Source organism: Pleurodeles waltl, chromosome 8 (genome assembly GCF_031143425.1).
Source record: "Pleurodeles waltl isolate 20211129_DDA chromosome 8, aPleWal1.hap1.20221129, whole genome shotgun sequence".
Lineage (NCBI taxonomy): Eukaryota > Metazoa > Chordata > Amphibia > Caudata > Salamandridae > Pleurodeles > Pleurodeles waltl.
In genome coordinates, this window is record NC_090447.1 from 689,140,156 (window position 1) to 689,153,807 (window position 13,652).

General features: G+C 42.8%; 1 protein-coding gene across 4 annotated transcripts in view; it reads left to right on the forward strand.

Moving 5' to 3' along the window:
- The window catches only part of PCYT1B (phosphate cytidylyltransferase 1B, choline), a 1,028,131-nt gene that overhangs the window by 694,582 nt on the left and 319,897 nt on the right, over window positions 1-13,652 (forward strand). For all 4 annotated transcript variants that reach the window (XM_069204810.1, XM_069204811.1, XM_069204812.1 and 1 more), the window contains exon 6: window positions 8,260-8,402. In XM_069204810.1, coding sequence (XP_069060911.1) covers window positions 8,260-8,402 — 143 coding nt within the window. The remainder of the gene's footprint in view (window positions 1-8,259; window positions 8,403-13,652) is intronic.

Consider the following 13,652-nt stretch of genomic DNA (forward strand, 5'->3'; position numbering starts at 1 on the left):
AACATTCGTCTGGTTCAAATGTCTACTGTTCATCAGGTCAAGGTTAAATAAGAACACATACAGACATTTAGCTGAAAAAGTTTAATCAGAATTGACCTCATTTTACCTCATATGTTCATAAGGAAATGTCTTGGATGCACACCTTGATGCACATGATCTAAGTCTGACATTCTTAAGTTTATGTCAGAAATTCCAGTTTCAGATAAGATGTAGTATATAAGGACCGCCACTTGATCATTTGTCAAGAGAGGTCCTTTGCTCAGAATATTGCCCACGATTCTGCCAGAGACAGTCTCACATACTGCCAGCACACTTTGCAAATGCTGCATCATGTCTGAAGCCAATTAAACTGAGGCATGGAGGAAGACTGTAGCCTGTGTTGGCCCTTTGCAGGGAACATTGTCTTCACGCCTCCAATGATAACAATAGCCTTTGCTGTCAATAAGGTATGCAGTGCGTTTCTTCTCCCCAAGAAACTCTAGACTGCAAGTTGCTCTGCCTTCCATGCTCTCATAGTGTAGCACATAGAAATAGGCATTAGGGTGTTAGGTTTTAGATTATATTTTAAACATGGTAGAAATATGAATTGCATTCCTGTTATTTATAATGTGCCTTCTTGTTTTTATAATATTCTGTTTAGTTGTTTTAGCTGTAATGAAGTTTTACTTAAAAGTCTTTATTTATCTTAGCACAATGTGATATTGTCAATACAAAATAGGTCTGTTTCTGTTACCACAGTGCCCATGATCCCTTCCAAAGGGAGTGCTAGTAACCCAAAAGCAACATCTCTTTTTCAATAAGACATTGAATAGTGTTTTGCGGGGCCACAATCCATTCACATCCATTTGTGGTGGATTTAACCAAGTTTACCCATGTCATCAGTGGGTCAGAAAGCACACCTTGTAGAGCTACACCAAAATCATAGCTTACGCAACAATCCCAGATGCCAGAGATGACCACAGAAGTCCGTAATTGCGATCAGAGTTTAGGAATAGTCCCCAGATGCCACAGATGGCCACCGGGTGCTTGGAACATCAGCTTTATGGCAGCTGTAGCTACCAGATGCCATCTATAACTGCCATGTGACAAGAATGCACAGTTTGCCCAATACTACCGATATGCCCAGCTTTTCCCCCGTGTACCTGGCTTTGAAGCCCAGAGACCAATATAGCAGCAGAAGCTAGGCCCAGCAAGACAAGAAAAGTCTCAATGCTGCTAGGAAGAGCCTGTGCTGTAAAGAAGGCAGTGACAGGCATATGCTGCAATGACTGCCATATATTCTTCGTCGTCTCTCTAGTTCACCACCTCTTCCTACTACTTGTTTAGACACTGTCAGTCTCATCTAATGAAGGCAATAAGCAGAGACCTTGGAGGTCTGTTAGGTTCTTGCTAATGTTTCCTACAAGACAAATAATCATTCTAACAACAGCTAAAACGGCCTTGTTTGACAGTGGTGCCTGTCCCTAGGCACACATAGAACTATTCACAAGGATACAATCACATGTACAAATGTATTCATGTGAAAATCTTCTACTGTACTACATTAATATTACAGTAACTTTAGATGTTTTTGCCATCCACCATTTCTGAGTGTAATGTTACTCCTAGGCTCTGACTTACATGTCTGCACCCCCTGCTGGAGCCTCCTACACTAGGATTTACAGGTGCAAAGTTAGGGACAGATTTATCAATGAGTTGCGTCACCCAAGGGGACGCAAGGGCAATGCTACTACTAACTCAGATTTATCAAGTCACACAAAGCCAGCTTACATGGCCCTGCATGGCTTGATATCTAGAGTAACACAACAGAGTGCAAATCACTGCATAGCATTACTCTGCCCCAGAAAGGTGTTCCATGGGTGGAGTGCAGGTGTTCCTACGCATCCACCCATTGATTTTGGGGCATTCCCGGATTTACCATTACTGGTAGGCCATGGAATTAATCAAAATACTACACCTCCCCAGGTGTGGCGTCACAAGGAGAAATATCTTTATTAATCCTTGTTTTTCCTCTTTGTATGTGTGCTGCATTCTGTAGCATGCATAGGAAGAATAAAATGCCTCAGAGGATTGTCCTTGTGCAGGAAGGTGCCCATTTCTTCACAAAACAATAACATTTCAAACAAAAATCATTTTAATATAAAATATTAAAGTACAATTATTTTATATATTTATATTAAACCTAAATAATTAATATATTCCAGCATATTCACATGATTTCTTTATTAAAATATATTTATGTATTTCATTTTTTAAATATTATTTCTTAACAAATAATTTTAAAACATGTCACCCACATTGCATTTTAGATTTTTTTTATGTATTAAAAGTTATGTACAGAATTCATTTAAATAATTTTATTTATTAACAATTGTTTAAAAGTTTGATGTAATTTTGACATTAAAAAAGATGCATTAATATTTAGAACAGTGTAATTATTTATTAATTTATATACATTTTCCAATATTAAGCAAAACATATATATTTATTTTAAAAGTCTAAATAATTTTATTTATTAATTGTTAGCTCAGACAGGGTGTTATTGTATGTCCCTACCTCCACAGTTTTCTGTCACAGTGTGTTGTATTGCCAATGAGTGGTCATGTCAGGTGATGAACGAAGACTTACTCCAAGGCTAGGATGAAGTACATTTACTACTATTTATGGACATATTTTGTTGTAATAACCTTGAACGTGTAGTTTGTGAGTAGCCACGGACCTACTCTTTGGTGGGTGTGTGTGTGTATTTGCATGTCCTCCCTAAGCTCATCATTAACTCTCCCTAACCCCCTTCCATTTAGGTGTAAATATTTTCAATCCTCCTGCCACTTCCCCCATCCCTCTCACATTTACTACTAAAATAGAGACCTACATGTGTGGAAATCTCCTTACATGTGGCTTAGATCTGTACATAGAAAAGATAGGACTGGCAGCGGTCTCCACACATAATTAGTGATTAGCATATTGTAGTATGTGAGTCGTACTGCTGTAGTACTACTGCACACGCTACAAAATACAGTTTGTGTCTAATGTGAAGGGGCCCTGCAGTTACATATGCATTTGTATTTGTATATAGTGCTCTGTCATATTGGCACTGTCTTCTGTATGTCAGACTGGATAATGTAAGCACAAGACACTATTGGCCTCAACTTATTAAAAACCACTTATCTTCATCTTCGAGCTGTGTCTTCAGCCAGACAGGTGTACTCTATTGTTAAAATCACCGCTTGAAGTTCTCTCTGTTTTCTTTCTCCTCTCCTGATGTAATTGGTTGATGAACAAACTGCCATGCCCCCTCACGGCAAATGATAATGCAACTTCTGAGGCGAGATGTAAGTTGCACAAAGTGTCTGAGGAAATAACTAAAATGAACTCCAAAAATTCTCATCCACCATCTCCTCCCATCAACCTGCTGAGCTGTATGCATTTATACCATTATTAAAACAGTGGCGGCTCCTCCGCTATGACAAAGAAGCGTTGCACCTCCCCGAGCAGCAGCTGCTGCAAACCTTTAACAATAAAGCGATAATAAACTGTGGGTATTATCGTTTTATTGTTATAGGGGCAGGCCATGAGGGATGACAGGGACAAAGGGGGAATGCACAGCACTTCCCCTCAGTGCGCATGTATATTTGGCTGGCCATCTCAGGCCTGCTAAACACACATGCGTACTGTGCTCTCTCCAACCCGTTTGATGGGCTGGAGAGAGTAGGCACAGGCTTGCAGTTGGCCTGGGAGCGCCCAGCCAGGGCACTCCAGCCAATAGTAATGCTGCTTTCATGCAGTGTTGGGATTGGGTGCAGGGCAGGCTGGGAGCCTGTGCCTGCCTCCAGTGACCAGGAAAGAGAAGTGGCGCGGCATCGAGGCAGGTACGTTTTTTCTTTTTAAACAAATTGAATCTTTATTTCCCCCCCCCCCCCATCCTGCTGCGCCCCACTCCTTTATTGCGCAGTGAGCCGTGACTGTATTAAAATATATATTGTTGAACACATGGTCTCTCAATGGCATTTGGTATTAATCAGCATGCATTTAGATGTGATAAATATGTGAAATTAAACTCCATTTTTGAGACGTCAAGCAAAAAATGTGGATTTATAAATGACAACAAGTACAGATGTTAACTTTGCAAATACATTCAATAGAGTGACTCACAAAAGGGTATTTCACAAACGAAATTGATAATTAATTATGCACATGGACTAAAAACTGGATGTGGTGGTACTTCTCAGTAAATAGCAATAAATTACAGGCACCATACAAGCTGGAAGAGGTTCAAAGACAGTAAATCAAATTATTCCAATGAAAGGAATACTTGATTCATGATGGGAGGGAGAACGGGTTGGTGTTGTTTTCCTTATGTAATTAAGATTAAGGGCTGCATTATGAGTCTGGCAGTCCGAAACCCAGATCGACAAACCCGTAGAGAGGAGACTGCTGCGTGGCTGGCAGACCGCCCCCGACTCTATTAAGAGATTTTCACTGGGCTGACCGGCTCAAACATCAGAAATCTGAGGTTTCCACCAGTCAGCCCAGTGGAAACCAATGTCATTGCACAGAGCATGCCCCAGCACCCTCGGAATGCGCACTGTCTGCGAAAGCAGTCAGTGAGCATTTTGAGGGTGCTGGTCAGGGGGGTCCCTGCACTGCCCAGGACATGGTTGTGGGCAGTGCAGGGTCCCCTCCAGTGGCACCCAGCACTTCTTTTCCAACAGCCGTTTCATGGCAGGGACCCTGCCATGAAAAGGCTGGTGGAAAGGGGACTCGTGGTCAGCAAGGCGGCACTGAACTCAGTGCTGCCTTAGCTGAGCATGACTCGAACCGCAACCACCCTATCTGGAACCACGTTCTTGAAGGGGGCGGCGGTATCCTGGCAGTCCGACCCCCAGAGTAGTAATGTGGTGGTCGGACCACCAGGAATACAGCGATCAGACAGCCACCGTGAGTCTGGCAGTCTTAAGACTGCTAGACATGTAATGAGGCCCTAAGAGTGGATTTGAGTATGTTGTGTTGGTGCCTAAATAGGCCATATCGGAAGGTAGCCAGACTGTTTTCCTAATGAACAGTGGGGACATTTGGCAAGGCTGGATGAAGAGACATTACATGATTGTCACAGTATAGGATTACACTTCAATATGAATCTTTATGTTATGAAATAGGTTCTCATGAGAGGTAGTATATGTAGCTTCCATCAGTGGCTTTATGCTCAGAGCAAATTAGTTCTAATTAGAGAGGTGTAAGGCTGATGGAAAGGAATAAGTAATGGTTCTGATCATGCCATACGCTTTGTTTGGGAAACAACTCTCAAATGATTAACTTTCTGTGAATCAAACGTTGAATTAAAAGTTCCTTGTGGCTTCATTCTGTGATCCTAACTATGTATCTACCTGTCACTGACTTCCCTAACAATCCTTCATTGCGCGCTGGCCATAATCACTACAATGGCGTCCATAAATAACGATAAGCCAAGTAATACCCCATTAATCACAACTGATACATTCGACCTTGAACCCTACATGTGCTCTGTCATCTATATATTTTTACAAAGCGTTCATTCTGAAGCTCCGTATGTCAGGCCCCTGTAACAACAAAACTTATGAAAACTATCCATGATCTGTTAGATTTCAGCCGCTACTCCTTAAGACCCAAACTACTAGAAAATAAATAGTCCACTACCCAACTTCAAGCCTATCCACTACAAGTCAACCCACTTCATGACTGCTTGAGTGGCATAAAGTAGCGCTGGTTTCGCCCAACCTCTCTGCTGCCCGTGATGGCACTGGCCTCTCCACATTGATGAAAGTTCTGTGGGAGAAGAGCCTTGTGTCTCATATACCCCAGTGAATTTACCCTTTTTTCTGAGGCTGAATTAGGGGAGTAAACTGATTTGAGCACTGCTCCTAAGAACTCCCACTTAAAAGAGGGGTACTACACTGTTGTATGATGTATCTGCTGCTCTTCATTGCCTTTAAAAGCCAGTATGAAAGCTTGGTAAGAGCCCGGGGCCTTTGCAATATGGAGCATACTATTGATTTGTAGCTTAATCAAAACATCATGAGAAAGGAATATATGCTTTGCCTGCCCCTTTGCTCATGATATGAAAGCACTTCTATACAGTTACAGTTGTCATGAAATTTTAGGTCCAACATTTTCCGAGCTGTCAAATAGGATTCCTTCCTAAGCCTTGTCATCAATTCTGAGACCACACACTCACCAAAGCTGACAGTAAAATACTATGAATGCTAATCCTCTTAAACATTTGGCTCAATTTCTCACAACACCCTCCTGTAGAGACTACAAATCATCACTCAAGTTTCTGATCAAAGACTGAAAAGATTCAACTTTTTCCTCACTAAGGAATAATTAAATGCTAAACTATGCTTCTTTGTCTTCAAATCAGTGACACATACTTTGGGCTGAATACGACCTTGGTGGATGGGATACTCTGTCACAAACTTGACAGATATCCCGTCCGCCGTTTTACAAGTTAAATAGGATAAAATGGAACTTGTAATACAGCCAAGAAGATATCCGTCATGTTTGTGACAGTGTATCCCATCCGCCAACGTCGTAATCAGGCCCTTAGTGTCCCAGGGTCATTACCCTCCCATTCAAAAGATAGAGGGAACAATGACTTCCGTAAATTACACTTGCTGCCTTTCTATGTGATTCTGCCTTTCGGGCTTTTACTAAAGGATTTGGGGCCAAATGTATCAATGTTCCATTTTGCATTTCCTAAATAGCAAATTTTAGGTAATCGCTATTTAGGAAAATCAAAATGGAATGTAACAAAATAGCAATTCCCTTCATTCCTATGAGCCTTCAGGAACATAGGTGTGAATGGTTTTGCATTTCCTAATCTGTGATTTCTTATTAGGGAATTGCAAATTAGGAAATGCAAATCCAAGGGTGCTGAGGGCCTATGGCCCCCTTTGATGCACCCCAACAATTAATTGAGCACATGTGAAGTGCACACATGCCCCAGGGGCATGTGTGCGCTACATGACGCTTTTAAAAATGCATTTTAATGCGTTTTTGAAAATTGCACATGGTTCCCATCATCTTGGAGTTGATGGTAATAGCATTTCCTGAATGCCCATTTCGCATTTAGGAAATGCTTGATACATGTCCTTATGACATCGCAAATATGTAAACACTATTTACAATTTCATATTTAGGGAATCACAAATTACAATTCCCTATTTGGACTTTCAATTTCAGTGAATCGCAAAAAGATGTGATTCCCTTAAATGGGACTGCCAATACCTTTCTTACATTCTGAAAGGCTATTTTGCAATCACAAACGGTGGATATACAAGCAGGAGCCATTTGGAGTTTTGGTATTCATCTGTATGTTTTAACAAATTTCTGTTATATATTGCAGAGTTTCTTGATGGAACTCCTTCAAGAACATTAAGTTATGGCTTCTTACAAGGGCTGGGTTTGTCGCCATTGGAGAGTTGAGGCCCTGCCACTTTGCCAACCCGATGGCCATATTTAGATATTCCTGCACCATAAGTACAATTTGTTTGCCAAAATTGCATTGGTCATGCAGTCAAATTGTACTGCGACAAATAGAATCACCAGCCATGGTTTAAATAGAGTGAGGGCCTCCTGACACCACAGGGACGACATTTCAGTGTCAATTGGCCACCATGAAGGCGTTTCCATCGCAGGAGTCAGCTGAGACTTCTACATCAGGAACCAATTTTTCCCCCACTTCCAAATAAACTGGGAAAACTAAGAGGTGGGCAGGAAGGGCATTGGTCATTTTTGGTGGGAGTCCCTTTACTGACCTTTTATAAATGAGCTCCTTAGTCTTCCCTTTACCAAGAGAACAAGGGATTGATGTAACTTCAAATAGCCTAATGACACCAATAAGGTTTTTACTCGGGCACTCTTCCAAGAGGATCCATTCTAAACTTGAGCCCAACCATCTGGGACCTGTAGTAATTAGTATCCTAAATGGTACAATCAATTTGAAATCTCAATTCTGAATTAAGGAATTTCTGGATGAAGAGGACTTGCACAATACTTGGCTGTAGCAATCACATAGCTCACAGTTTCATAAGGGAACCTAGGATCCTGGAACAGAGTGGAGGGTGCAGCCAACTTGCATGACTTGAGCCAGATCTGTATAAACCTAATCTTCTCAGTTTTCATAATATCCTTAAGTTGTCACCACACTTTAGGAAGCATTAAATAGTTTCAGAATCAGTCGACTGACTATTCAATAGCGCTACATTTTCTTCTAATTTTTAGGAATGTTTGTCCCCACAAAGAGGACTGAAGGCATCTCTACTTCAGACATTATCACTAGAATCGTACGTGACTATGATGTTTATGCACGTCGCAACCTACAACGAGGATACACAGCGAAGGATCTAAATGTCAGTTTTATAAATGTAAGTACATAATGAATGAATTTTTCAGTACATTCTATTTGTATTTATTTTTCCTCGGATCCATTAAAAAATAATTACTGACACGTTGCTATCCTAGCTAACACTGTGATTGTTCTTGACAGGTCTGATGGATCACTGTACTAATGCGTATGCTACAGGGACCTATGTTTGAGCTTATAGTAACAGGTTAAAATCTCGGTGGGTCCATTCAGCTTTTCCTCCTTCCAGGGTTGATAAAATGAGTACAATTTAATTAGGTAATAATAAGCATCTGTTGCTCAGCACCAAGATTCCCTTCTGAGTGAACATGCACCATAGACATACATGTTGCAGTATGTTGTAATGACCACTATATTAGATGGCAGCACTGTGGCAACCTAGTAAGATTAATTTAAGGCACTAGACACACAGAAACAAGTGATATCTGCTCAGTACAGTGGAAAACAGGCTTTTTATTTACAGCTTTGCAAATATACTCTATGGCTTATATTATGAATGTGGCTTGGTAATAAAGATAGCGGCAAAACTTCACTATCATCAAACATAGGTTAAATATTCTACTATAACCTAATATATCTGGTATGTGGGTCCCTTAACTCTGAAATGAAGCCCATACTTCCCATCTGCGTTTTCTTTTTTCCACCACATAAGTACGTTTTCTGTCAGTGTGATTGATAATTTTTGATATTTGCTACTCCTTGGTTGTCATAAAAACACAGTGAGCCTGTTCTTTAAATGGCCCCATACACCATCACCTAGGGTTTGGGATTGAGGGATTCCGTCACACAGGAAGAACTTTACCTTCTTCACACATTAATTTAAAAGTGTGAGCGAGGAAATTAGAACTTGTTTTGAATTCGTTGTGGAATACAGGTGCTATCCACAAGTGGTAGGATAGCTCAGAAGGACAATAAGAATTATTACAATTATCAAGGAATGATTATCATATATATGTGTGTATTTATATATGTGTATTTGTTTTGCCCCAAGGGCAGGGACTTCACCAGGGCTTTCTACAATGAACTTTGTGTAAGTCTGTCATAGCTGAGCACCTCATAATTCAGTAATTCCAAAACCATTCATAAATAACCTGCATCTCGTACTGCAAAGTAACATGGGCGTCCTCACAAATTTCAAAAGATCTGCCCCTGCACTTGGGACAAAATGCTTTGGCTGGGTCCTTGTGTGTATGGAAAATTGTTGCCAATAAAGACATTTGAGAAGTCAAGTCCATAGATGTGATGACTGGACTTTTACACAACTTTGTGTTCAGACCATCAATGTGGACCAACTGATTGTACTTACCCATGGATTTGTATTCTATTAACATGACACAATTTTGTCATCCCATCAGTTTTGCTGTTACCGGGGCCTGACATATTGATTTATTTACCTACTTTTGGGTTAATTGGTGGTTAGATCCATGGGAGTAAGCATTAGGATTAACAGGCTTTTGGTTACTGACACGTGCTGTGTTTTAGTACCAGAGCTGCCTGCTGTTTGGATTATATATATATATATATAAATACATATATATATATTGTTGGAGGCTGGCCTGGTATGCAGTGGGTACCAAAGGTACTTACACATTATACCAGGTCCAGTTATTCCTTATTAGTGAAATGTAGGCAGTGTCTAGAAGCCAGGCTGTCTAGAGGTAGCTGTAGGCAGAGCAGCCAAGGCTGAACTAGGAGACATGCTAAGCTCTTGCAATACCACTGTAGTCACACAGTACTCACACACATGAAAAACAATAAATACTCAGTGTTACAAAAATAAAGGTACTTTATTTTAGTGACACAAGGCCAAAAATACTTTGGAGACTATACTCCCTTAGGAGGGATGTAAATGACACAATATATACACTAGTAACCAAAAACAGGTAAGTACACAGAAAGAAAACAGTGCACTTAGTGAAAATCACAATAGGTTACAATGGGCCTTCGGGGAACCCAAACCATGTACTAAAATATTGGAATGCGAAAGTCGGTTTTCCACGTAGGCAAGTGTAGTGTGTAAAGGGGCACTCTGAGTGTAAGAAAACACCAAAGGTAAGAGTTAGACCCCACCCCAGAGCCCAGGAAAGCAGGAGTAAAACACAGCAAGTTCCCTAAACACACTAGAAGTCATGATAGAAGATAATGCAAGAACCAGAAGAGACTGCAAGACACCAACAATGGATTCCTGGACCTGAAGACCTGTGGAAGAAGAGGACCAAGTCCAAGAAGCACTGAAGAGTCCAGGGAGAACAGGAGCCCCTGCTAACCCAGGTGAAGGTGCAAAAGAAAAACCACTGGTGAGAAGACAAAGTCAGTATTGCACCAGAGAAGACAGATGTGGATTCCTGGTTGGTGCAGAACATGTCCCTGGCCGGATGGATGAATGCAGTCTGGTTTGCATCGCTGGATTCCAACAACAAGCCTTGGCACATGCAAATCTCGCGTTAGCGGAAAATGGTGCTGCCCGGGACCAGGAGGGATCTAGTGGTCTCTACCCATTAGGGAGAGGCAGAGGGGGCTCTAAGCAACTCAGAGAGCCCTCAGAAGACCAGACAGCATGCACAGGAGCCCCACAGCACACGGACAAAGGAGGTGCAAATGGAGGTCCATGCAGCACGACACATTGGATTCCAACGCCGCCGGAGAACCATTCAGGAAGCTGTGTGTCGCAGGATGGAATGCCGGGGCCCAAGCTGTGCTGTGGATGAAGAACTTCTGGGAAGGTTGCACACAAGCCTTGGCAACTGCAAGTCATGTGGTGCACGGGGGTACTGTCTTGCGTGGGGAGGCAAGTTCTTACCTCCACCAAAGTTGGACAGCTGGAAGTTGGGACTTCCGTAGTCACTTTAGTCCACCACCTGTGTTGGGACTTCCGTAGTCACTTTAGTCCACCACCTGTGTTGCTGGATCCTTGCTTGTCATCTGGAGAGGGGCCCCAAGTCACCGGTCGTCGCTGCAGAGAGATGCCTGCTGAAGCAGGGAAGTGACTCCGTCACTCCACTGGAGAGAGCTTCGGTTCTTCTGGTGCAGACTGAAGACAGGCAGTCCTCAGAGAATGCACGACCTGGAAACTGTTGCAGTTGCTGGCAGGAGCTGAAGATACAATGTTGCAGAAGTCATCTTAGCTTATATGTTGCAGTTTTGTAGAGTTCCTGGAGCAGTCAGCAGTTGATCTGTCAGTAGAAGATGAAGTAAAGGATGCAGAGGATTCATGCTGGAGTCCTACAATCCAAATCTGAAGAAACACTCAGAAGAGAGACCCTAAATAGTCCTGAGAGGGGGATTGGTCACCTAGCCAGGCAAGCACCTATCAGGAGGGGTCTCTGATGTCACCTGCTGGCACTGATGCTCCCAGAGTGCACCACCAACATGGAATCCAAGATGCCAAAACCCAGTGATACTCTGGAGGAGCTCTGGGCACCACCTCTGGGGTGGTGATGGACAGGGGAGTGGTCACTCCCCTTTACACTTTTCACACCAGAGCAGGGACTGGGGGTCCCTGAACCGGTGTAGAATGGAGTATGCAAGGAGGGCACCATCTGTGCCCTTCAAAGCATTTCCAGAGGCTCTGGGAGGATACTTTTCCCATGCCTGTAACACCTATTTCCAAAGGGAGAGGGTGTAACACCCCTCTCCTAAAGGAAATGCATTGTTCTGCCTTCCTGGGATTGAGCTGCTCAGTCCCCATGAGGACATAAGCCTGTTTGTGAGGTGGCAGCAGCTGGGACTGCAGTGTAAACCTCAGAAGGCTGGTATGGCAGTACTGCGAGTCCACTGTGGAGCCCCTGGAGTGGATGGGATTGTGCAACCAATGCTGGAATCAGTATTGGGGTACAATTCCCAGTTGATAGACACCTTACGTGGCCAAATTCAGAGATACCATTGTGAAGCTGTGCATAGGTATTGACCTATCTACAGTGCACCCTTAAAATGGCCTCCACGCACTCACGAAGTCTGGGAAAAAGGGCCTGGATGCCATGAGGGGACCTCTTCGAGTGCAGGGGTGCCCTCACACACAGGTACTTTGCACCCAGCCTTCGGAGTAGGAAGACCTGTTATATAGGTGACTTATAAGTGGCCTGGTTCAGTGAAAATGGCTGTGAAATAATGCATGCACTATTTCACACAGGCTGCAATGGCAGTCCTGTAGAATCCTTTGTTTGGGCTCCTTATGGGTGGCAAAAGAAATGCTGCAGCCCATAAGGATCCCCTGGAAGCACAATGCACTGTGTACCTATGTACTATATACTAGGGACTTATAAGGGGGGTCCAGTCTGGAGTGAAATACAGAGTCCCTAGTATGTAGTGATAAATTTAGAAACAGAGAGCATGAGCACTGGAGTTCTGATTAGCAGGACTCCAGTGACACAGTCAAAACCACACTGACATCAGGCAGATATTTGGGGGTAACATGCCAAAAAGAGGGTACTTTCCTACATTACCACAAAGAAAAAAGTGGTGGTCCAACCTCCACTTCTTACTTGGCGAACTAGGGGGGGAGGAAGGGGTGAAAACTCACCTTTATTCCCAATTCCACCTCTATTTTCCACTTGACATGACTATATAACACCTGCTGTTGCTTTGCCACTGACCCACATAGAAAACATAACCTGCTATGTTGCCGGACTCAAAAGTAGGGGTGCCACATTGCCAAGGTACATTGGGTGGGCACTGCACAGAGGTCGGGACCACTGCAGGCATATACATGTCACAGTAAAAAGAATTATTACTGTGACATGCATATTTCGGGAAGATAATTGTGTCACACATGGCTGGGGCCACACTGGCACAACATGCATATCGCACACATATGCACATGTCATTGTGGTGTCAGTATTCATTGATGGCACCACAATGACGGTACACTCACACTTGTCAACGGTTTCCATGTGTGCGCATTGCAAGGGGACCTGTACTGTTAGGTTTGTGGCATCTGTTGTATATGTGCGTCAGTACATGTATGTGTGTGTGTGTGTGTGTGTGTTTATGTGGGTGTAGATTGGCTGGTTGAGGTGGAGTGATCTGGAGTGGGTGATGTGGTTGTGTCTGTATGTGTGTCACTTGCATGTGAGACCGATGTTGTTGTGTTGCCATGTGACACATTCAGGTCAGTGTTGTTGTGTGATGGACATTGTTGTGATGTGTGTATTTGTGCATGTGGGTAAGTATGTCTGTATATGAGTGTGTAGTTATGCTGGTCGTTGTGGCTGTGTTGTATGGGGGTGCAGTGTCAATGGTGTGTGGTGTGTTG